This window comes from Geotrypetes seraphini, chromosome 5, assembly GCF_902459505.1.
Source record: "Geotrypetes seraphini chromosome 5, aGeoSer1.1, whole genome shotgun sequence".
NCBI lineage: Eukaryota > Metazoa > Chordata > Amphibia > Gymnophiona > Dermophiidae > Geotrypetes > Geotrypetes seraphini.
The window spans coordinates 156,601,929-156,627,774 of NC_047088.1; the positions used below are offsets into that span (position 1 = coordinate 156,601,929).

The 25,846-nt window shown below is 44.5% G+C and overlaps 1 protein-coding gene across 9 annotated transcripts in view; it reads right to left on the reverse strand.

The window, feature by feature from the left end:
- The window catches only part of FAM126B (family with sequence similarity 126 member B), a 228,517-nt gene that overhangs the window by 179,234 nt on the left and 23,437 nt on the right, over positions 1-25,846 (reverse strand). For 5 of the 9 annotated variants that reach the window (XM_033945754.1, XM_033945762.1, XM_033945755.1 and 2 more), the window contains exons 3-4: positions 18,561-18,653; positions 4,778-4,856 (exon numbers count right to left, since the gene is read on the reverse strand). In XM_033945754.1, coding sequence (XP_033801645.1) covers positions 4,778-4,834 — 57 coding nt within the window. In that variant the 5' untranslated portion in view covers positions 4,835-4,856; positions 18,561-18,653. Of the gene's footprint in view, positions 1-4,754; positions 4,857-18,560; positions 18,654-25,846 lie in introns of all 9 variants that reach the window. The other 4 variants (XM_033945759.1, XM_033945758.1, XM_033945760.1 and 1 more) reach the window with 3 other exon arrangements.

Here is a 25,846-nt window from a genome sequence, read left to right on the forward strand (position 1 = left end):
ATATAATTGGGCTTGTTTGTTGATACATCTAAAGGATTTGATCTTACATGAACAACAATTTACCCCTTTATCGCTAGAAGAGGCGTATTATGCCCCCTTTTCCTTAAACATACCTGGAGACTTGCGGGAGAAGTGTTTTGCTAAAATTGTTGCAGGACGCTTGGGGCTATCTGGTACCCAAATTGGAGGGTGACCCACTAATTTCTGACCAATTACCTTTGCGAGGAAACCCTTCTGTTGAGCCAATCATGAAGGGTCTGATGGACAATCCTGTTTTCCTAATGTGGGACAGGCAGGGAATAACTAGGATCACACATTTATTGGATGATATGGTAATTTGTACACCTGGAGGTCCTGGCACCCTAGTTGGGAGCTGGTTGAGGGAACATCTGTGCTTATTGCCAAATCAAGCACTGTATAGCATCCTCTTCGCAGAGCTACTGAGTCAAGGCTTGGAGCAATGACTTCATCACTGTTTTCTGGGAGTGGCACTTAGTAACACATCCGTGTCCTCCTTACAAGTTGCATATGAGAACCGCAAGGATGTTCAGTTCATTAAGTCTGCATAGGAGGGGAAACTTGGGTTATCTTTGGATTCCTGGGACCTTTTAAACACTGTCAGGGGACTGCCACATTTGATTGCAGGATCAATATTGAGAGAATGTTTTATTTGGGTGCTCTACAGGGCTTATTTTACCCAGCTGCTGTTGCATAAAATAGGTGGCATTGAGTCTTCCCTCTCTATATCAAATGTCAGAAGGCACCTAATACAGTACTTTCTCTCATTCCTTTTGGGTTTGCTGGCTTGTTCAGCAATTCAAAGGTTTTGCAATTCTTCTTGGGGAAAACCAATTCAGGGTACAGCAGCACAGATGATACTGGACCTGCCCAGAGCATTTGCGAGTTTTCCTAGAGGGGCCTGCTTCTTGTGTCGTAAGGTGTGTCTCCTTGCACGTAAATGTATCTTGCAATCTTGGACTTCCACTGATCCACTATCCTTTTGGAAATGGCGAATCAGGTGCATACCTTGGTAGCCTGGGAAGCATGTATGCTGGAGGGGCATCCAGCGCGTCAAAGAAAATTCTTGTTCATTTGGAATGATTATTTGCAGTCCTTTCCTCTGAGGGGACGTAGCTTAATATTAAATGTGTCAGGCTGATATTTGTTGATGGGAGCTGAGCGCTTGCCTCAGAGAATATGCAAGCTTCTCTAAGGGACATGCGGGTGGGATGTTTGTTGCTATCGGGAGGCCATAAGAGTCCAGGTCCTCTAGATCTTTTCTTGGGACTAGAGTCCAGGCCCTCTAGATCTTTTCTTGGGACTGTCTAAGTGTACCCGCCTATAATCTTCTGAATTGTTTCTCGAGGTGGGGGGTGGGGGGGTGAGGGGGGATGGAACTATTGGGAAACGGGGTGTTATACTGTGTTATTATGCAAAAGATTGATAACTTGACTTCTTGGTTCTTATTTTGATTTTTGTATCTGGCTATTGCTGATGGTGTATACCAATTGTTGTTGCTATGCTGTTGTCATCAATAAAAATTGTTTTAAACATAAATTGGGTAAGACTGCTATAGAAACTTATGAAATGTTGAAAGTGGCTTATGGGGAACACATCATGAGTCGTGGAAGGTATTTTGAATGTGTCAAAATTCCCAAAGTTTGTGCAAAAAACGCAATGATAGTTCTTCTCCAGCTTCCTTACTCTCTTGACTTGGCCCTTGCTGACTTCTCATTTCCTAAACTTAAATCCACACTGAAAGGAAAGTGATTCACCATTGAAGACAAAGCAAAATTCAACCTAGCAACTTTTGGCTATTACTGGGGGGCCCCATACTCTACAACCTATTCATGAGCTCCCTAGGCAATATTACTTTCAAAAACAATGAGAGCCTATCATACTCCTCCTCATCACAATAGAACGCGACTTCAATGACATTCCCCAGAGAATTGTCAACAGCATAGACAAGATACAAACATGGGCCACTCTCAAAAGCTCAAACTGAACACAGAAAAAACAAAAGCACTGTGGTTTCACTGTTCCCAACACACAGTCCCCACTGCTCGAAAGAATCAAACTAGAAATCAACAAAACTTCCAAAATACTCAGGGTCATATTGGACTCAACCCTCTCCTAAGAACCCCAGATCTCCAATATACGAAGAAAACCCTTCTACAGCATGAGACAACTCCGACTGATTCAGACCCTTCTTCCATAGTCATTATTTTGCAGTACTGACACAAATGTTAGTACCGACTCAACTGGACTATTGGAACGCCCTTTATGCAGGTATAAATGATACCCTCATCCGCAAACTATAACCGATTAAAAACACAGCAATACGCCTATCTGAAAAAATTTGACTCCATGTTGCCCTATTTCAACAGACTTCACTGGCTGCCAATAACTGCACGCATTAAATTCAAAATATCATGCAAGCTCAGTTGAACCTCTCATAAACCTCTTCACCAATTCAGCCAGAAACATCAAGAAATATCTTCTGATCCTTCCATCTCCTAAAACAGGGGTCGGGAACCTATGGCTCACGAGCCAGATATGGCTCTTTAGATGGCCACATTTGGCTCGCGGCCAAACGATGGAAGGTGTCATTAGTTGCTGCGGGCCGTTCACCTGCGAATGCTGCGATGCCGGATACTGCGATGCCGAAGCCGGATGCGAACGTGATGGAGGGCGCGGCCTGCGCTCGGGGGACATTCTAAGCACGTCATCTCCACCGAGTGCAGGCCACGCCCTCCATCGCATCCGCATTTGGTTTCGGCATCGCAACATCCGGCTTCGGCATCGCAGTATACGCGGCATCGCAACATTCGCAGGTGATCCATCGCCCTACCTTGCAGCATCGGCGGAAGAACGGGCTGCAGGCACAAATTGAGGCTTCGGTCTAGCTAAAGTTGGTAGCCCCCGCAGCCAACATACAGCCATAAACTGATGCCCCTACTTCTGCCTAGCTACAGTCAGTGGCCCGCCAGCAAAACGTACTGCCACAAACTGAGGCCCCCGCTTCGGCCTAGCTACAGTTGCGGACCCCGCAGCATCTGTGGCCGAAAGGGCCTGAAGCCGCATCCACAGTCAGCCACAAATCATGCCACTTTCCACCAGTAACCGAATATCAAGCCCCTTTCTTGGGCCTAACATGCCTTGACAGCCTGTAAGGGTCCATCCCACCAGCTATACCTGTAATTGGCTACCCTGCCCTTTTATTGAAGAATATGGCTAAAAGAAATGGACAGATGAATTCGCCATTTGTGGAGAGAGCAGGTTCTGCAGTGTGTCTAATATCCAATGATAAAATTGCATCGATGAAACGGTCAAATATAAAGCGGCACTTCGACACACGCCTTACTACCTGAAGGCCCCAGACATGTGGGTGAATAAGTTCAAATCACTGAATGAAGATTTGGAAAGACTTGCACGACAGCAAGCAAAGTTGGCAAGCAAACACAAGTGGGGAGAAATGAAAAAACTTCAACCGGCGGACCAGCTGATTGACAAAACTTGGAACGCGCTTCCCGTCACATACCACACACTGCAGCGTGTGAGTATTGCTTTACTGACAATGTTTGGCTCTACATATGCATGTGAGCAGTCTTTTTCACATCTAAGGAACATTAAGACCAACCTATGATCACGTTTAACGGATGGAAGTCTCAACGCCTGCATGAAACTTAACCTCACCACGTATCAACCAGACTACAAAGCCATCAGCAAAACCATGCAGCACCAGAAGTCGCATTAATGATAAGAAGTACTTTATTCATCATTAGTTAGGAACAGCATAACAACGTTATTAAAAAGAATTCAGATTTATTGTACTTTGAAAGTGTTGGTCTTACCTAAAATGCACACATTTAATTGTATTTAGGTTTAAAATGTAATTCCGTGAGAGCCATACAATATGTTTAAACTTTAAACATATTGTATGGCTCTCACGGAATTACATTTCAAAATATGTGGCGTTTATGGCTCTCTCAGCCAAAAAGATTCCCTACCCCTGTCCTAAAGGAATAAAATACGAGCGCACATTTAGCATACTTATGACCTACATTGGCGCAAAGACATGGAACAGTCTCTCGACAATTATCAAAACAGAACCCTGTTATTTCAAATTTCAAAAGAAATGAAAGACTCTCCTCTTTGATGTAATATATTCCATTGACAATCAGTAGTTTGTTCTAACTCACAATGTAAATTGTACTTCAAATATCTCAATAGTTCCCTGTAGATAACTTCACCTCTCCCTCCTCCCCTGCTATATCTCCTTTCACCCATTTCTTTTATATTTTGCCAATCACTTGAATTGTACGTCGCCTTGAACCTATTTAGGCATAGAGCAACTCACAATTCATAGATTAGAAGATGCGTTTAAGGACTGTTTCCAGAAGTGGAAATGACATTGGGAAAAGTGTAAATATAGGGAAGGGGAGCACTTTGAAGGGGACCCAATTGTACAAGTTGTAAGATTGTTTAATAAATTTTAATAAAATCAGTCCTGGAACTTTTGAACAGACCTGGTTCATACAGTAGCTATGCTTTTTCCCCTCTTCTTTACTAAGACCACACTCAAGTACTGGGTTAATATGTTCAAACTGATAATTCAACATAGCATGTCACTTAAATAAATGCTCAAACCTGTTCTGAAAAGTTATATGGCATGTTACTTTCTGCTTCATCCCCATTCCTAATACTTTGGACCTGAAACCAAACCTGTTGTGCCTTCCTGAATTAAATAGTACCTGCCAACTGCTGTCCTGCATACCTTGAATTCCGAGAGCCATTCTTCCACTATACCTCGTTCAGATGCAAGCATCTTCATTCAAATTCCAATTCTCTACAACCTACAAAATGAAAGCAGGCTTCTAATTAATGACAGCCGACACAATGATATGTATTTGTTAAAATACTTTGTAAATGAAACCAGTTAGAGTTAATAGTTACATAACCCAAAAGGTAACTATTTTTTTTATATAAAGTAACTAGTTACTAGTAACAATGGGTACTTTTTAGTTATTTTGACTTCTGATCTTTTTTGAACATTTTAAAACATTCACAGTCTACACAAATTATAAGTTAGTTAGAATGTAAATACTAGCAACTACCGTAATTTGAACATACATTATTAAATTAATAACACTGATCTGTTGATATGTAAAAATACCATGATATTCATGTTCCTCAGAAAACCTGCTTCTCTTTGTTGTCAAAATCTGATAAATAAATGGTCTTTCTACTGAGGCACTAGAGTACTACTAAAAAAAAAAAAAAAAAAAAATACAACAAATTGCCATTAGTGGATATTTTAAGACATTTTACTTCTCTTGAGGTGTCAGACAAATAAAGGTCTATTACTGCACTGGTATCTCTGCTCATTGGCTTTGTCAAATTTTTCTGCCTTTTCTTTCTTATTTCTATTCATATCTGATTTCTTTCAAATTGTGTATTGGTCTCCCTGATTGAGGAGATCTGGAATATTTTTATTGTGTCTTCCAATATTTTTCCCTTGTATTTCTCCTTTTTCTGTGCAAGTTTCTGCTTGTATTGTTAGTGCAAAGTTTATTAATGAAAATTGGTTTTTTTCACATTTGCAGCTCTTTGTGGATTCATTACAGTCATACTATTTAGTGGCGTTTGATGCAAATTGTGGGCTTCTGAATACAAAGCAATCTAGCTTGTTCTTTCTTACTGAGATCAAGCCAACACAGAACTGATATTGGCAAGCATAAATAGCATGGAGTCCTTTTACAAAGGTGTGGTAAAAAAAACAAAAAACACCAAAACTTAGAGCACTCTTATGTGAGCCTTTCTTGCGTGCTATGGCCATTTTTACCATAGTCATAAAACAGCCTATTTTTTATTTTTTATAAGTAATACCCCTGTGCTTACTCGAAGAATTCATATTCCAGAACTCTCTAACCTCCACATACAATCTGCTCCTAGGAGATATCAATCTCCACCTCGAGGACCACACATCCAAACAAGTAGACGATATACTCTCATACCTCGACGCCCTATCCTACCAGATCCTCAATCCTGAACCCACACACGAAAAAGGCCACCAACTTGATATAGCAGCATTCACGTCTCATAACCTCCACACCCCAAAAATTCATATCACCAATGGTACCTGGCATCCCTCTCTTTGGTCAGACCACCACAAATACACTTTCACCATCAACTGGCCTCAAAATAACACAAAACCCAAGCCACAAAAAACAACCTTCAAATCTAGACAGAAAATTGAGCCTGCCACATTCTGGGATAAAGTTGACCCTATAATCGCCCCCATCGACCCAACTGACTTCGTAAATCACTGGCGCATCCTAAGTGAAACAACCTTGAACGAGCTAGCCCCTGAAAAAACCAAACATAGAACCTGCAGATCCTCAGACAAGTGGTTCGACTCCGAACTCCTCCTACAAAAAAGGCACTGCAGACAACTTGAAAGATCTTGGAAAAAAAAGAAAAATGATCAAACCAAATCCGCATGGAGAACCCAAATCAAACTATACAACATCAAACTAAAAGAAAAGCGCAAAACATACTACTCTAAACTAATTGGCACAAACACTTCTGACACAAAAACACTCTTCAACTTAGTAAAAAAACTTACGGACACAAACCCACTCCTTGCCACTCAAGGCAATAAACCACCAACAGCTTCTCAACTAGCAGAACACTTCAAACACAAGATCACTACAATCAGAAATACCCTCAACAACTCAACCACCAAACTCTACGAGATAATAACCCCCACAACGGAAGAAACCATATCTGCAGACAGAACATGGACCACATTCCCAACTCTACAATGGTCTGATTTGAACCGACTATACAAAAAATACAGCCACGCCTCATGCGACTTGAACTACTGCCCATCGTATCTGCTAACAAATGCCTCCCTTAAATTCAAAACCAACCTCATGCAATGGATTCAAAGCACTCTCATAGAAGGTCAATTCCCGCAAGAGCTTGGAGAGATCATAATCACACCCCTACTGAAAGATCAAAAAGGCCCTATAGACGCTCCTACCAACTACAGACCTATCGCTTCGATCCCATTATATGTCAAACTGATTGAAGGACTTGTGGCTCAATACCTCACCAACTACCTATTCGACCATAATATACTTCACTCCTCTCAATCAGGATTTAGATCTCACCACAGCACGGAAACACTACTAGCAACACTACTAGACATAGCACGACAACACCTCAGTAAAGGACACAGGATCCTAATTATCCAACTGGATCTATCCGCCGCCTTCGATCTAGTCGATCACACCATATTACTCCAGATACTTGATGCAATCGGGATCTCAGGGGTGGTTTACAATTGGTTCCAAGGATTCCTCAAAACAAGAACGTACAGAGTTAAGACAAACAACACGAAATCTAACTCATGGTCAAATCCATGCGGAGTCCCGCAGGGGTCACCACTATCGCCCATTCTATTCAATCTCTTCATCTCCTCCCTCGGCACCACTCTAGACAACCTAAATGTAACATCATTCAGCTACGCAGATGACATAACTATTATCCTCCCCTTTGAAATCCAAGATCACACCTCAACAGGACACCTGGAAATAATTCTGGATGAAGTAGAAAAATGGATGACAAACCACAAACTGAAACTAAACTCGGACAAAACCAAATTCCTAATGCTAGAAACGGACAAAAACCCATCCATAACAGACCTAGAAATTAAAGCAACCAAATACCCAATCCAGACCTCACTCAGAATCTTGGGAGTGCTGATAGACAGATGCTGCACTATGCAGACCCAGATCAACAAAACTACCCAAAAAGCATTCTTCACAATGCGCAACTTAAGAAAAATAAGGAAATTCTTTGACAAAGAACACTACAGGATAATTGTACAATCCCTGGTACTAGGTCTCGTGGACTACTGCAATATCCTTTATCTCCCATGCCCCACAAACATGATCAAAAAACTTCAAACCGTTCAGAACACAGCCCTTAGACTAATTTACTCACTCGGAAAATTTGACCACATCACCAATGCCTACCTAGACTCACACTGGCTACCGATTCGAGCCAGAATTCAATTCAAACTATACTGTCTACTCTTCAAAGTAATTAACGGTACTGCACCCACCTACCTAAATGACCGCCTAAACCGTAACCTTCCAACCAGAACAAGAAGAACACTGACATCATTCACATACCCACCACTCAAGGGTACTCACCGCAAAAAGCTTTATGATAGCCTCCTGGCAACACATGCTGCAAAACTCGAACCTTCCATCACCAAATTGTTAACCACAACATCAGACCTCAAGACATTCCGTAAAGAAATCAAAACACTGCTGTTCAAAAAATATATACAATCTACCTAACCTCCCTCACCCCTTCCCCCAAGAAACCAAAACACTGCCGTCCAAAACATCTTCCGATGTTATTAAGTCTTTACTATCATTCTGTCATTAAGTCTCAATCCTCAAACTGTATTCTCTATTGTCATGTACCATCCTGGAAATGTCCAGTTCTCTTCTTATGTAATCCGCTTTGAACCGCAAGGTACAAGCGGAATAAAAATCACTAATGTAATGTAATGTAATTATGTTGCCATTAGCACATGGCCATTTTTTAAATAAGCGCATGAGCACTTACCACTATCATATTTTAGGCAGTAAGGGCTTATGCAGAAATGCCCATCCTCTGCCCATGAAATGGTGAAATGTTAGATTTCTTCAATGATGAGGCGCTATGTCAGGACTTTGCTTTCTGTTTGATTAAGAGCTGAAAGAAAAGCCAGCTGGGAGTTTGTTGTCAGCATGATTGAGAGAACTGCAAGAAAATTCTACCATGAGATATAAGTGCATTCACTTTTAGATGTTTTATAAGCACAATGGACTATATTGATTTAACTTTATAAAACTGGACTCATGATGACTGCAGATGTTGAGATCTGAGTAGATTCTGAGCTTTTGATTATCTACCCTCTGAAGGTCCAAAAAGAATTCTCTTATAGTTTAATTAGAATATTAAGACCTCCCCCCCTTTATCAAGCCCTGTTAAGGTTTTTTATTGCTGGCTGCGGCAGTAAAAGCTCCAGCGTTCATAGGAATTCTATGAATGTTGGAGCTTTTACTGCCACAGCCTGTGATAAACCCTAACGTAGCTTGATAAAGGGGGGGGGGGGGGAGTGAGCAACCGAGGAAGCTTTTGACTAAGTCTGGATTACTATCTTTCTTGGTATAAACAGAACTTTTTGACTACAGTTTTGGGAATATACTCTCTGCCTATGACATACCCCTCAAAAAAATTAGAAAAATTTAGTATGCGCACATTTCAAAAGTTACTGCAGGATGCCTGAGCTCATTCTATGTACAGTCAAACCTCGGTTTGTGAGTGCACTGGTTTGTGAGTGTTTTGCAAGACGAGCAAAACATTCCCGCAAATCGTGCCTCACAAACCAAGCGTTGACTCAATTTGCAAGTGCCCCCCCCCCTGCTATCCAGCATCCCCACCTCGCTCACGTCGCGGCCCCCCCCCGATCCGGCATCCCCTGCAGAGCACCCAAACTGCATCCCTTACCCTGATTTGGCACCAGCACCAACGCACAGGGTATGCTGGTGCCGGTGCCCAAAGATACTCTCTCTTGGCTGGGCCTTGAGCATCTGCGCATGCTCAAGGCCTTCTGGTCTCGCTCTCTCTGAGATTCTATGAGACAACTTGGTTTTTTTCTGTTACATAGAGCATTTTGGACCCCTGTTAGACTACAAAAATTAGATAGCTCTAAGTCTAATAGATGTTGGCACTCTAATCTCGAAGATGGGACTTTACATCATCTATTATTCTATTGTCCATTCATTTTGGCTTTCTGGAAATCAGTATTGGGGCCAAATAAATTGTTTATTAGAGAATACGGTGGTTCTATCGTATGATACTATTTTATTTGGCATATCAATGAGGGCAAAGAGTCAATTATCCTCAAATAATAACAAGCTCTTGCTAATTATGACTGGAGTTGACATTCAACAAATTACATTTAATTGGAATAATTTGAGTAGACTGAATTACAATTTTTGGTAGAATTCTTTGTGCTATATATATATATATGTGTATGTATGTATGTAAAATGGAAAGAACGTTAGCCACACAGAAAGGACATTTTAGTAAATTTCAGGATGGACCCAAGGGGCCCATTAGCAGATTATTGTACTGAATATATATTTTTCCCCTGAATAATACAATTGATTCTGTATTAAATATTGGATTAATAGGAAAGAATATATTATATAATATAAGTGAATGCATATGAAATGGTAGGATTGGGGAGGGAAGGGGATGAATTTTACTAAATTAAGATGACTGAAATAGAAAATCAAGTGATGTTCTCAAGTTCAAATGTTTTTTTCCTGATACACTTGTAAGTTGTAAAATTGAATAAAGATTTATTTAAAAAAAAAAAAAAAATTAAGTTACTAAAAGTAAAACAGGTGGATGAAAAAATACTACTATTGTTAAATATTTCTACGTTTAGCACTACCAGACACACGCAGCGCTGCACAGAGTCACAAAGAGTAAGAAAACAGTCCCTGCTCTAAAGAACTTACAATCTAAACAGGCAAGACATACAAACAGGATGTCATAGATATAGTTAATCAGTGGGTTAGAGGGCAGAGAAATAGTGTTAAGGATTGAAAGCTATATCAAAAGGTGGGTTTTCAGTCTACTTTTAAACAAGGGAAGGGAAGGAGCGTTACTGACAAACTCAGGTAATTCATTCCAGGCATAGGGGGCAGCTAGATGAAAGGAACAAAGTATAGAAGGGTAATGCTAAAAGTGACTTATCTGAGGAATGGAGTTCTCTGGGAGGTATATAAGCAGAGAGAAGCGAGGAGGGATGTTGAAGGGCAGCAGAATGAACACACTTGTAGGTCAACAATAAAATCTTGAACTGTATGTGATGGCAGATAGACTTAAGGAGAAGGGTGACATGAGCATAGCGAGGTTGGTAGAAGGAAAAAGTGGTTGCATTCAAAGAATACAAAGTACACAAGAAGAGAAATACAAAAGAATGTTGGGAAAAACTAAAAGTGAAGAAGGAAATACGATTGGTGAAAGCACAGGTGGAAGAAAAATGGCTAGAGATAAAGAGGAGACAAGACTTTTCAAGTATATTGTAGAAAGGAAGATGACTAGAAATGGAATTGTAAAGATGCCGAGAACTGCTATATGGAAAGTAATGAGGAAAAAGCTGAAGTGCTAAACAAATACTTCTGATCTGTGTTCACAGAAGATAAGTCTGGAGAAGGACCGCAGTTGGCTGAAAAAAGATATATATATATGGGAATGGAATAGATAATCACACCGCTCACAAAAGAGTTTATGAACCACTGGGAAAGCTAAAAGTGGACAAAGTTATGGGACTGAACTAGATCCATCCTAGGGTACTGAGGGAACTTGTAAAAGTTCATGCAGAACCTTTTGCAGATTCATTTAATAAATCCTTGAAGATGGAAGAAATTTTGTGGGATTGGAGAACATCAAATGTGGTGGTCCCTCTTCACAAAAGTGGTAAAAGAGAAGAAAATGGAAACTACAGACCAGTAAGCCTCACTTCAATGGTTGGAAAGATAATGGAAGCTCTGCTGAAGGAAAGAATAGTGAACTACCTGGAATCCAACAAGTTACAAGATCCGAGACAACATGGTTTGACCAAGGGGAAATTATGTCAAACAAACCTGATTGATTTCTTTACTGGGTAGCCAGAGAATAAAGGATATACACTAGATACAGTCTACCTGAATTTAAGCAAAGCCATTGACACACGGTTTCTCAAAGGAGGCCCATCAATAAACTTAGAAGGCTGAAGTTAAGACCCAAAGTGGTGACCTGGATTAGAAATTGGTTGATTGAGATGACAAACTGGCGGTAAATGGATTTTGCTTGAAGAAAAGATGAGTAGTGGTGTGCCTCAGGGATTGTTACTGGGGCCCATTCTGTTCAATATATTTGTGAGTGATATCTCTGAAGGATTAGTAGGAAAAGTGTGTCTTTTTGCAGATGATATGAAGAGAACAGACATGCCAAAATTAAAAGAAAACATGAGGAGATCTGCGCAAGTTAGATGAATGGTCTAATGTTTATCAGTTAAAATTTAATGCAAAGAAGTATAGATTGATACACTTGGGGGGAGTAAAATCCAAAGGAGACATATATGCTAGGAGGTGAAATAGTGGCATGATAGTATCGGAGGATCTCAAGGCTGCAAAACAATGTGGCAAACCAGTGGCTGAAGCCAGAAAGATGCTGGGCCACATAGAGAGGAATTGCCAGGAGAAAAAAAGTGAAGTGCTAATGCCACTGTACAAGTATCTAGAATCAGAAAATAATATTAAATATTGAACTAAGGCCAGTACTGGGCAGACTTGCACAGTCTGTGTCTGTGTATGGCCGTTTGGTGGGGGATGGGCTGGGGAGGGCTTCAGTGGCTGGGAGGGTGTAGATGGGCTGGAGTAGGTTTTAACAGAGATTTCGGCAGTTGGAACACAAGTACAGTACCGGGTAGAGTTTTGGATTCTTGCTCAGAAATAGCTAAGAAAAAAAAATTTAAAAAATTTTAATTGAATCAGGTTGGGCAGACTGGATGGACCTTTCAGGTCTTTATCTGCTGTCATCTACTATGTTACTATGTTACTTGGAATACTGCATTTAGTTCTAGAGGTCATACCTCGCTAAGGATGTGAGAAGATTTGAAGTGGTCCAGAGGAAGACGACAAATGATTTTGGGATTGCACTGAGAGATATACTGTACATGAGAAGAGACTTGAAAACCTAAATATGTATACCCTAGAGCAGGGGGGGTCGGTAACCCTTTTAAAGCAAAGAGCCATTTTATCCTAAATATTTGACCCAAGATTTACAAAGAGCCGCAATGGGTAGAGAAGGGGGTTTGAGATAAGATTTTTAATGTGATTGGAGTATATATGCATTTTATACAAAAACAAAACTTCAAGTACTTACAGAAAAAGAAAACCAATTTAATGAGACTTTTGACAAGTTACATTCAAGTACAGTAGGTATTTTTCATGTCCCTGAAGGGCTTATAATTTTTAAGTTTTGTATCTGAAGCAATGGAGGATTAAGTGACTTATCCAAGATCACAAGCAACATCAGTGGGATTTGAGCCCTGGCTTCCCTAATTCTTAGCTGGCTGCTCTAACAATGTTTGGCAATATACCGTATTTTTCACTCCATAAGATGCATTTTTCCCCCCCCAAAAGTGAGGGGAAATAAGGGTGTGTCTTATGTAGTGAATACCACAAAAAAAAAAAAAAAAACACACCCTCCCAGTACCTGTTTCTGATCCTCGGAGGAGGCTTTCGACTTTGGCGTTGTGTAACAGCTTGCTCCGTGCTTTATGATGCATTTGGGTCAGCATGGGGGTGGCTGCCAGAAGTGTGGCTCACCATGCCTCCGTGGTAATTGCGATCTGGGCTGTTTTTGGGGTGGATCGGACATGCGTTGCATGCTGTGTGCATGCCTCACTCTGCTACCGGTGTGTTGGGCGGGGTCATGGCCGCCTGGCCTGTGTTAGCGGCCAGCGGGGAACATAACAGGGTGGATTGGTGGCCCGGTAGGTGATGGCTCCTGGGTCAGCGTTTGGAGCTGAGCGTTGAGCTGGGTCAGCGTTTGGAGCTGAAGTCGGTGGTCAGGTGGAGAGTGTTGGATACAGTCCGGCTCCTGGGGTATGGCTCCTGCCGTTTCTTGACCGCTGGTGCTGTAGAGGTATGGCACGTGGCTTTTGCAGGATCTTAGTGTGGGTGTCCTCACATCTGCTGTCGTGGTTGGCGCCTCCTCCAGGGGGCCTAGCTTAACTGGAGGCAGGGTAGAAGTTCAGTAATGGGCTGGGCAGGCAGGTACTCATTGTGGTGCGAGTGCTGTGCGGGTTGCTGCTTCTTTTCTTTGATGGGATTAAAAACGGGTATGGGGGGGTCCTGCCTGCCTATCTAGTGCCCTGTCCCAGCCTACCACTAGATCACCAGAGGGAGGACAGGGTGTAGAGCCTGGCAGGGAATGAGGGGGGCTGGGTGCACAGCCTGGATTCAGAATGTTTTTTTTCTTGTTTTCCTCCTCTAAATCTAGGGTGCATCTTATGGAGCGAAAAATACGGCAATCAGCAAACTAAAGGCTAGTGAAGTTCAAGCCTGGTGGCCCTTTGGCAACCTACCAAAAACATTCTTGGGTAAATTATTTTATGGTTGTAGTTCAGTGTGACATATTGCAAAAATAGGGAAAATTAGAATGATGGGGGTTGAAACTTTTTCACATCACTGTATTCCTATTTAAGTTACTTATTGTTTTAATATGTATATAAGCATAAATATATTTTATGTACAGCTTTATATTTTCTTTCCAGTTCAATAGAATAAGTTAACTTCTCGAGTTTTTTTAATATACAGTCAAACCTCAGTTTGCAAGTAACGCAGTTTGTGAGTTTTGCAAGACGAGCAAAACACTTCTGCAAACTTTGACTCGTAAACTGAGCGTTGACTCGATATGCGAGCCCCCACCCCATCCCCAGGAACCGGCTTTGCCCCCACCCCGCCTCCCATGGCCCACCCCTAAACCCTTACCTTGAGCGGACACCGGCACGCAGCACGAACCCACATGATGTGCCGGTGCTGAAAGAGCCTGCCGTGTCTGCCGCTGATGTATGATGGGCTGCTGCGGGGCCTTGAGCATCTGCGCATGCTCAAGGCCTTCTGGCTCCCACTCTCTCCGAGATTCTCATTAGAAACAGAGAGTGATTTGCTCGTCTTTTGCAGAGAAATGGCAGGGCAGAAGCAAAACTCAAAAGTCAACCTTCTGCTGAGGTTCAGACCTACTCCTTGTCAGCACAGAGTGCACTAGGAGGGCACAAAGGAGCTTGTGCAGCTGTGGAACACCTTTTTTTTTTTTGGCAAATGGGAAAGGAGAAAAAACTGCCCAACTGGGAGGGTGGGAAAGGGACCAGGTGTACAGTACTCCCCCGATATTCGCGGGGGTTCCGTTCCAGGAACCCCCGCGAATCTTGAAAAACCGCGAGTACGTTTTTCTGCGGGGGAAACAGGAGACGGCAGCCAGAGCATCAGAAGAGCAGCAGGAGCGCCGGCGAGTGAAGGAAATCACTCATGGTATGCTCCGACCGCCTCTTCCTGCACTAAAGTCGGGCCTCACCAATCAGGAGCAGCTTTCACCGGGGGAGCACTGTATCCCCTAAAGCTGGCACTGCACAGCCAGTACACCCCACAGTTCAATTAAACCGGGCCAGAACAGAAGCCAACACTCAGAGACCAGGAGCTAGTAGAAACACATCCATCCGCATGCTGGAGATAGAGCATACTGATTGACAATAGGAGATTTCAATTCAGTACTCTCTCTTCACCTGCTGGTAGAGGACAGAACCCACTAGTCTCTAAATTTATCAGCTGCTGGCACTAAGGAATATAAGGATTACAATTTTGACTATACGTGAAGCAACTAGCAATATTATCAGAAGTCACAGAAGGTAGAATTAACAAATTATGAAGAATAAGTTGAATATTGATAAATTAAAGGGAGATATTTTGCTATTTCAGTTTTATTATGTTGGTAGCAGAAATGGAAACCTCTCCCCCCCAAAAAAGTCTGGAACAGCATTTAATATCCATGTTTCAAATTCTGATAGCTAAGCCTCCTAAAACTGTCTTTCCTGCTGAGCAGTTGGAATGCCTTTATCTCTCTACAAACTGACTGGCATTTTCTTGAATTCAGAAGAGAAACAGGAAACAAAAACGTTCCACAGAGAATAGAAATAGCAAAAAGCGGAGACTGTCAAAGAGATAATGTCACTGAAGCCGCACTCAGGTTAATAATTTATTGATGATCTGACATGGCTGCATTTCAAAAAGTGCCTTCAGGGGTCATTGATGCTCAATGTGAGTAAACTCAATATGTTGTCACAAAACTTACCGTATTTTCTCGCATATAACGCGCGTGTTATACGTGGTTTTTACGTACCGCGCATACCCTTGCGTGTTATACGCATGAGCGCGTTGTACAAAATTTTTTTTACATAGTTCCCCCCCCGACGTCCGATTCACCCCCCCCGAAGGACCGCTCGCACGCACCCGCACCCCCACCCCGAAGGACCGCTCGCACGCACTACCACCCGCACCCTGAAGGACCGCTCGCACCCCCACAGCCTTCCGACCCCCCCATCATGTAGAAGCTCCTACCGGTATCCTGCTGCTTCCACTTGGCGGTCCCGACACCCGACACGATCAGGGCAAGAGGGAGCTCAAGCCCTCTTGCCCCAGCCAACCGCGGCACCCCCGACACGATCGGGGCAAGAGGGAGCTCAAGCCCTCTTGCCCCCCCGACATGATCGGGGCAAAAGGGAGCCCAAGCCCTCTTGCCCCGCCGACTCCCCAACTCCCCGACAATATCGGGCCAGGAGGGAGCCCAAACCCTCCTGGCCACGGCGACCCCCAACCCCCACCCCGCACTACATTACGGGCAGGAGGGATCCCAGGCCCTCCTGCCCTCGACGCAAACCCCCTCCCCCCAACGACCGCCCCCCCCAAGAACCTCCAACCGCCCCCCCAGCCGACCCGCGACCCCCCTGGCCGACTCCCACGACACCCCCACCCCCCTTCCCTGTACCTTTGTGTAGTTGGTCGGACAGACGGGAATCAAACTCGCTTGTCCGGCAGGCAGCCAACGACGGAATGAGGCCGGATTGGCCCATCCGTCCCAAAGCTCCTCCTACTGGTGGGGCCTAAGGCGCCTGGGCCAATCAGAATAGGCCCAGGAGCCTTAGGTCCAACCTGGGGGCGGGGCCTGAGGCACATGGGCCCAACCCGACCATGTGCCCAAGGCTCCGCCCCCAGGAGGGACCTAAGGCTTCCGTGCCTATTCTGATTGGCCCAGGCGCCTTAGGCCCCACCAGTAGGAGGAGCTTTGGGACGGATGGGCCAATCCGGCCTCATTCCGTCGTTGGCTGCCTGCCGGACAGGCGGGTTTGGCTCCCGTCTGTCCGGCCAACTACACAAAGGTACGGGGAAGGGGGGTGGGGGTGTCGTGGGGGTCGGCCAGGGGGGGTCGCTGGTCGGCTGGGGGGCGGTCGGAGGTTCTTGGGGGGGGGGGTTGCGTCGAGGGCAGGAGGACCTGGGATCCCTCCTGCCCGTAATGTAGTGCAGGGTGGGGGTAGGGGGGTCGCCGTGGTCAGGAGGGTTTGGGCTCCCTCCTGGCCCGAACAACTAGCGGGGGGGGGGGGTCGCCAGGGCCAGGAGGCCTTGGGCTCCCTCCTGGCCCGATATTGTCGGGGAGTTGGGGAGTCGGCGGGGCAAGAGGGCTTGGGCTCCCTTTTGCCCCGATTGTGTCGGGGAGTCGGGGGGGCAAGAGGGCTTGAGCTCCCTCTTGCCCCGATCGTGTCGGGGGTGCCGCGGTTGGCTGGGGCAAGAGGGCTTGAGCTCCCTCTTGCCCCGATCGTGTCGTGGGTGCCGCGGTTGGCTGGGGCAAGAAGGCTTGAGCTCCCTCTTGCCCCGATCGTGTCGGGGAGTCGGGACCGCCAAGAGGAAGCAGCAGGACACCGGTAGGAGCTTCTACATGATGGGGGGGTCGGGAGGCTGTGGGGATGCGAGCGGTCCTTCAGGGTGGGGGTGCGGGTGGGAGTGCGTGCGAGCGGTCCTTCGGGGTGGGGGTGCGAGCGGTCCTGCGGGGGGGGTGAATCAGACGTCGGGGGGGGGCATCAGGCTTTCAGGGTGGGGACAGGACTTCAAGGGGGAGAGGAGAGTCGGGGCGGGCGAAAGGAGAGTCGGGGTGGCCAGAGGAGAGTCGGGGCGGGCGAAAGGAGAGCCGGGGTGGCCAGAGGAGAGTCGGGGCGGGCGAAAGGAGAGTCGGGCAGCATGCGCGGTATACGGGTGTGCGCGGTATATAAAAATTTCTGTACATAAATTTGTGTTTTTTCGCGCGCTATACCCGTGTGCGCGTTTTACACGGGTGCGCGTTATCTATATGAAAATACGGTAAATCTCTCATATAAATTAGTTAACCAACAAAGATACTGCTACATCATTCAAAACAGTGGGGAAATAAATCCCCCCTTTTACAAAGCTGCATTAGGCTTTTTTATTGCTGGCCATGGCAGTATTAGCTCTGAAGCAGATAGGAATTCTATGAGCGTTGGAGATAATACCGCTACGACTGATGATAAAAAAGTCTAATGTGGTTTCGTAAAAGGGGGTTATGCTCAATTCCTAAAAGCCTTCTTTGAATTTGTATTTGCAGTGATATACATTAAAAAAACCAGAAAAAAAAGACTATTTATGGAGAATAAAAAAGGAGTTTGAGGATTTAAATGTGGGATGTACTTTAAAACCCTAAAATTGTGAAAGTTACAGCAATGTCATTTTTGTTCCAGTACAGGGCCAATGTCATAGTATGAACCCTAGCATGTATGTGATTCATATCACAAGACTGGCCGCAAGAGTGCGACATAATAGCACGCGTTAGAGGGGTTGTGGTGCCTTGAACTATGTTCAACTTACTGTTTTAAGAAGTCAGTTCTCTAAAAACAGAGGAGAGACACAGCAACCTTCTAGTCTGGAATGCATTTGTCAAGCTTCTACATTATCTTCATTCTAAAAATAAAAATTTATGTACAAAGATGACACACACAAAATAATCTGAAGCAAAATGAGAAAAGAGCAATAGCTAGGCTGGTTACAGTGAAACTGGCTAAATTAATCTTAGATTAGCACAACCTCATTTCTGATTAATGTGCACAAATTTTATACACTGAAGATCAGAATATATAGATTGTATATTAACCTCAGTAATGCACATGAATACCAACCCCAGTAATCCCAAGTAATAAATATAAACACTTTTTACAAACAAGATATTCAAATTCCATACTTATCAATAGCAATAATGAGATTTACTTACTTACAGATTATGTCACATTATTCAACACTATTCACCTCTATCATACATGCTTACATCGAGTGGGACAACTTCCACTGGCAAATTTATATCCATAGAGTTTTCATCAGTAACAAAAGCAAAACCAAGCATGTGTGATAATATCTTTATAGAAAAATTGCCCATGACATTGCATGAATATATAGCCTCAAGCTATATAATTAAAAACTAATTCTTATTTCATGATGAATAACTTTTGAACTATAATGTATCTTAAGTAGAAAAAACTATCTTCAGATAGATTTTTCCTCAAAAAAGTATTTAAAAAAAATATTGGATTTTTTTTTAGTTTAATCATCAATTTTTATCCACTGTGCCACAGGAAGTTTTGACTGCCGTTTTGAATACAGAGCCACTGGAGGGTAGCAGCAACAAGGAATGCTCCTGCCCCAAAGAAGACACTAGACTTCAAGGGCCTTGAAAAGGTGTGTGTGGGGAGGGGGGAAAGGGCAGACTTGCATGACAATTGCAGAGGGGTTGGGGCCAGGACCGGATTTTCAGTTGAAACCAAAACCACTGGTTTTGGTTCATCTCTGGTGAGGGATACCATAACACAGTGGATATACAGTACATAGACTTTCATGCAAAACATTTTGGAGTTGAATTTTAGATTATTCACTATTTCCAACTCTGCGCTTAAGGCCAGTTACATTCAAAATTATGACTCCTCCTGACTCAGCTTGCTTTAATTCAACCCATAAAATTTCTGTAGGAAATCATCTAAGTAGTCTTTGTATGACTCATGGGACATAGAAGTCTGTTAATTTAGAAAATGGATCAATTAAGTCCAGGTAGAAAGATGTTTTCTGTTAAGTCATTAAAACCTATAATTTTGTTCCATAACAAGCTGTAAAAACAATCACTGTACAAATTTTGTTTCTTAGACAGGTTTGTTTGTTTTTCCAGAGACAAGATGGCTGCGTTGGAGTGAGGAAACTTATAACTCGTCCTCTTGCCAAGAATTTTTTATTTTCTTTATATCGGGTTTAATTTACCCTAATGCCTAAATGAAGGGGGAAGGGCGGCTGCCACAGCCCGGCAACCTGAACTTACCCAGCGAAGGCAAGGGCAATCGGCAGCTTCCTAACATCTTTGCCCTGGAGCGAACCAGCTTTACCCAATCAGTGGGAAGTCTCAGCGTTCGGGAGCGAGATTTCGCTCAGCCCTGCAGGACCTGTGCCTCCCCAGCAGCCACAAGAGAGGGAAACTACGGTGGTTCAGAAGGGACAGGATGCAGTCTCCCTTGCTGTACTGGAGGGCTTACCGGCGTCCCTAGATTCTCAGGCTGAGATGTTAACCATAGATCAGGCAGAGCTGGCCCGATTTGTAACCCAAGACTCCTATCCTACCCTTCCCCCCTAGACCTCCTTTCTCCTCCCTTCCCGCTCACCTTACCCTGACCCTTATATTGCTCCAGCCCCCCTTCTTACCTCTATTAATTGTATCTATTCTGCTGATTGTTCCACTTACTGATTGTACTTGCTGATTGTACCTTTTCTCTGATTGTACCCATTCGCTGATTGTCCAGCTCTTCTTCACTGTAAACCGCCTCGAACTTCTATGGCTTTGGCAGTATATAAGAAATAAATTATTATTATTATTATTATTGGTGGACAGATTCCAGCGGTTATCCTGTTGGTAAGGCCAGCAGAGTTTACTTTGGAGTCTATCTGGATGGCTTTAGACTCACTTTACAAATTATGTGCAGGAACTCTACCTCTGGTTAATACTCAGGAAAAAAGGATGGATTCCCTTCAAGATGGAATAAAGTCTCAGGGGGAAAAGGTGGACTTCTTGGACCTACAGGTTCAAGGTTTACTAAAGACTCAAACTACTTTAATGCAAGATAGACTATTGCTAGTCAGGAAAGTAGAAAATATGGAAAATTATATGAAAATATTGAATTTGAGAATACTTAACTTTCCTAAAGTTCTAGCAATGTCTCCTAGAGATTTATTTTATAAATTTCTTAAGGAAATATTTAAATACCCAGAGACTGGCCTTTCACCTATGCATAAAATATATTATCTTCCAGTATCTAAGGCGGCTTCTCAACCTGAGGTCTCACCTGATCTATCGAGTCCAATGGCCTTAACAAGAATATTAGAAACCTCAGAGGAAGAAATCATCTTGCATTCTACACTTCTAGTGACATTTGTCTTTCAACAAGACAGAGGCACTCCTTAGGCTATTTTTTAGGCTTAAGGAAGTGACCTTATGGATTCTAAGATCTCCTTGTTCTCAGATGTATCGAAGTCAACTCAGACCAGAAGGAAAGGATTCCTGCAAATAAGACAGTACGTACATTGTCTTTGGGTGCTAAATTTCAAGCACTATAGGAGGGGCCTTAGGCGCTTGGACCAATCAGGCCCTAGGATCCTGTGGGTTGGGCAGGGGAGGGGCGGGCCCACCTCATTTGGACGGAGGCAGCCTTCTGGCCGGACGTGCGAGGAGCTGTCTGGTCCAACTTGAGAAAGTAAGTCTAAGGGAGGTTCCGGTGTGGGGGGGGCCGGCAGGAGGGGTTGGGCACCCTCACCCCGGCGATCTTAGGGGGAGCCATTGGGGGGGGCCGGTAGGAGGGGTTGGTTACCCTCCTGCCACGATTGTTGGGAGGGCCATGGGGGGGTCGGCAGGAGGGATTGGGTACCCTTCTGCTGCGATTATCAGGAGGGCTGTTGGTGGGGTCGGCAGGAGGGGTTGGGCACCCTTCTGCCGCAATCGCTGGGGGGAGGAGAGACTTGCGGCCGTAGCCATGACCATTGTACTAATCACGGCAGGGAGATCCTTGCCGCGATTAGGTACAGCGGTCACGTCTACTTACCATGTAGGCCAGCATTTTGCTAGCCTACATTGTAAGCGTCTCCCGTTCTGCTAGGGAGACGCGTAGGGCCGCCTAGGTTCGCTTAAGGCTATAGCTTAGCCTTATGCAAGCTTAGGCGGGCTTGCGGGCCTCTCTAGGCTCCCTGGAGGCGCTTTCAATATAGGCGGCCTGCCTAGGGAGCATTTTTTTTTTTTAAGTGCCTCCCGATTGGCTGATTAGACAGCTGTAGGATGCCTACAGCTGCCTACAATCGGGAGCACTTTGCAGAATCAGGGCCTTAGGGTTTATAAGAACAGGAGACCTCAACAAATGTTGCCATTAGTGACCAATAAAGTCATCTTTTCTCTGGGAAAATGAAACATGAAATCTGGTCACTGTGGACAAGTCCTCACACACATACACACACACTTATCCCATGTGCCCAATGCTCTTCTCTCACTGACACACACACACACATCCCTTATGCCCTTCTCTCTGACACACACACATATCCCATATGCCCTCTGCCCTTCTCTCCGACACCCCCCCCCCCCATATGCCCTCTGCCCTTCTCTCTGACACACACACACACACCCCATATGCCCTCTGCCCTTCTCTCTGACACACACACACACATCCCATATGCCCTCTGCCCTTCTCTCCGACACACACACACACACCCCATATGCCCTCTGCCCTTCTCTCTGACACACACACACACCCCATATGCCCTCTGCCCTTCTCTCCGACACACCCCCCCCCATATGCCCTCTGCCCTTCTCTCTGACACACACACACACACCCCATATGCCCTCTGCCCTTCTCTCTGACACACACACACACATCCCATATGCCCTCTGCCCTTCTCTCCGACACACACACACACCCCATATGCCCTCTGCCCTTCTCTCTGACACACACACACACATCCCATTTGCCCTCTGCCCTTCTGACACACACACACGTATCCCATGTGCCCAATGCTCTTCTCTCACTGACACACACACATATCCCATATGCCCTCTGCCCTTCTCTTATAGAAACATAGAATATGAAACATAGAACATGACGGCAGAAAAGGGCCACGGCCCATCTAGTCTGCCCACACTAATAGCCCAACCTCTAACTACCTCCATGAAGAGATCCCACATGCCAATCCCATCTTTTCTTAAAATCTGGCACGCTGCTTGCCTCAATTACCTGTTGTGGAAGATTATTCCAGCGATCAACCACCCTTTCGGTGAAGAAATATTTTCTGGTGTCGCCATGAAATTTCCCACCCCTGATTTTCAACGGATGCCCTCTTGTTGCCGTGGGTCCTTTAAGGAAAAAGAGATCCTCTTCCACTTCGATACGGCCTGTGACATATTTGAACGTTTCGATTATGTCTCCCCTCTCTCTGCATTCCTCGGGTGAGTACAGCTGCAACTTACCCAGTCTTTCCTCATAAGGGAGATCCTTGAGACCTGAGACCATCCTGGTGGCCATTCGCTGAACCGACTCAACTCTCCGCACATCTTTTTGATAATGCGGCCTCCAGAATTGTACATAGTATTCCAGATGGGGTCTCACCATGGATCTGTACAACGGCATTATGACCTCGGGCTTACGGCTGACGAAACTTCTTTTTTTTTTTTGTTTTTCAATTCTTTATTTAAATTTTTTAAAATAAACAACAATTGTGCTTAACAGGCAACATACGATATTAGTACATCCAATGCTTCTATTAGTAAACAGAATAAATCAAAAAGGTAGTACAGAGATAAGTCCATTTTTCTATTGGATCAATATAATATAACAGAAAAAGAAACCCATACTTTTTCAACATAGTCCTCAATAATAAAGGAGGGAGGAGACAAAGAAAGAAATTCTTCCAGGAAAGATCACATATTTCAAATTAAAAGGAAATTAAGTGTGAGCCGATGGCTATAATAATAGACTTGAGTTATACCGAAAATCACTATGGTGCAAATGAAACTCCTTTTCCTTCTAAAAAGAAACGTAATTGATGTGAAATACAACAAGGCTGATGAAACTTCTACAGATACAGCCCATGATTTGTCTAGCCCTAGATGAAGCTTTCTCCACTTGATTGGCAGTCTTCATGTCTTCGCTAATGATCACCCCCAAGTCACGTTCTGCTACAGTCCTTGCTAGGATCTCACTATTTAGGGTGTAAGTCCTGCATGGATTTTTGCTGCCAAGGTGCATGACCTTGCATTTTTTGGCATTGAAACTTAGTTGCTAAGTCTTTGACCAATGCTCCAGCAGGAATAGGTCCTGCGTCATACTGTCGGGCATTGACCTTTTGACGGGCACTGTGCTTTCATCTGTTGTGCAGTTGCCTACCATGTTGCATAGTTTGGTGTCATCGGCGAATAATGTAATTTTACCTCGAAGCCCCTCAGCCAAGTCTCTTACGAAGATGTTAAATAGGATCGGGCCCAAGACCGAGCCCTGCGGCACTCCGCTGATCACCTCCGTCGTATCGGAGAGGGTACCGTTTACCACTACCCTCTGAAATATACCTCTAAGCCAGTCCCTAACTCATGCGGTTAATGTTTCACCCGGTTAATGTTTCACCCAGTCCCATCGAACCCATCTTGCTCAATAACCAGCGGTGTGGGACGCTATCAAACGCTTTGCTGAAGTTCAAGTACACGACGTCCAGGGACTCCCCTATATTCAGCTTTCTTGTTACCCAGTCAAAGAAACTGATCAGATTTGATTGGCAGGACCTTCCCTTCGTAAAACCATGTTGATGGGGGATCTCGTAGATTCTCCTCGTTCAGGATCGTATCCAATTGGCGTTTGATTAGTGTTTCCATAAGTTTACTCACTATCGATGCGAGACTCACCAGTCTATAATTCTCAGCCTCCGTCCTGCATCCCTTTTTGTTGAGTGGAATGACGTTACCCATTTTCCAATCCAACGGGACTCTTCCTGTACTTAGGGAAAGATTGAAGAGCGCAGATAACGGTTCCGCCAGGTCATCACTCAACTCCCTGACGTCCTGGCGGAACCATTATCCGCGCTCTTCAATCTGATACACAAATATCCCATATGCCCTCTGCCCTTCTGACACACACATGTATCCCATGTGCCCAATGCTCTTCTCTCACTGACACACACACACATCCCATATGCCCTCTGCCCTTCTCTGGACATGCACACCCCATATGCCCTCTGCCCTTCTCTCCGACACACACATCCTATATGCCCTCTGCCCTTCTCTCTGACACATACCCCCCATATTCCCTCTGCCCTTGACACACACACACATCCCATATGCCCTCTGCCCTTCTCTCTGACACACACACATCCCATATGCCCTGTGCCCTTCTGACACACACACACATCCCATATGCCCTCTGCCCTTCTCTCTGACACACACACATCCCATATGCCCTGTGCCCTTCTGACACACACACACACATCCCATATGCCCTCTGCCCTTCTGACACACACACACACACATCCCATATGCCCTCTGCCCTTCTCTCTCTCTCCGACACTTATATACACCTATCTAATGTGCCCTCTGCCTGCTCTCAACCACTCTGCTCTTCTCTCTCCGAAAGGTTGTTGATTTTGCTGTCTCATATGATTTGGGAGTTATAAGATTAATAGGTTCTTCTTGCACCTCAACACATCAGTTACTGCAAAAAGTCTAAAGTCCTATCTGATGTTATGACAAACTAAAACTATATTAAAAAGTTTTGATATCACTAGAGAATGACACGGGGACTGTTTCCTGAGGCTAGCTGTGGCTAATCCGCAGGAACAGAGGGAAAAAAGTCAGCTGTTTGCCGCAGGTATGGGAACATGGCTTTTCACCACCCTGCAGAGTGCAGTATGGAAAGAATGGAATCAAAGAAACTTTAATTGGCAACTCTAGTATTTGGGAAATAAGGCTAGTGCTGGACATCTGTGCTTTAATCAAGGCTGAACAGACAGCAACTCCAATAGTTAGGGAAAAAGGCCAGTCAGTGCCAGGCAGACTTCTATAATCTATGCCCAAAAAAGCAGCAAGGACAGATCAAGATCAA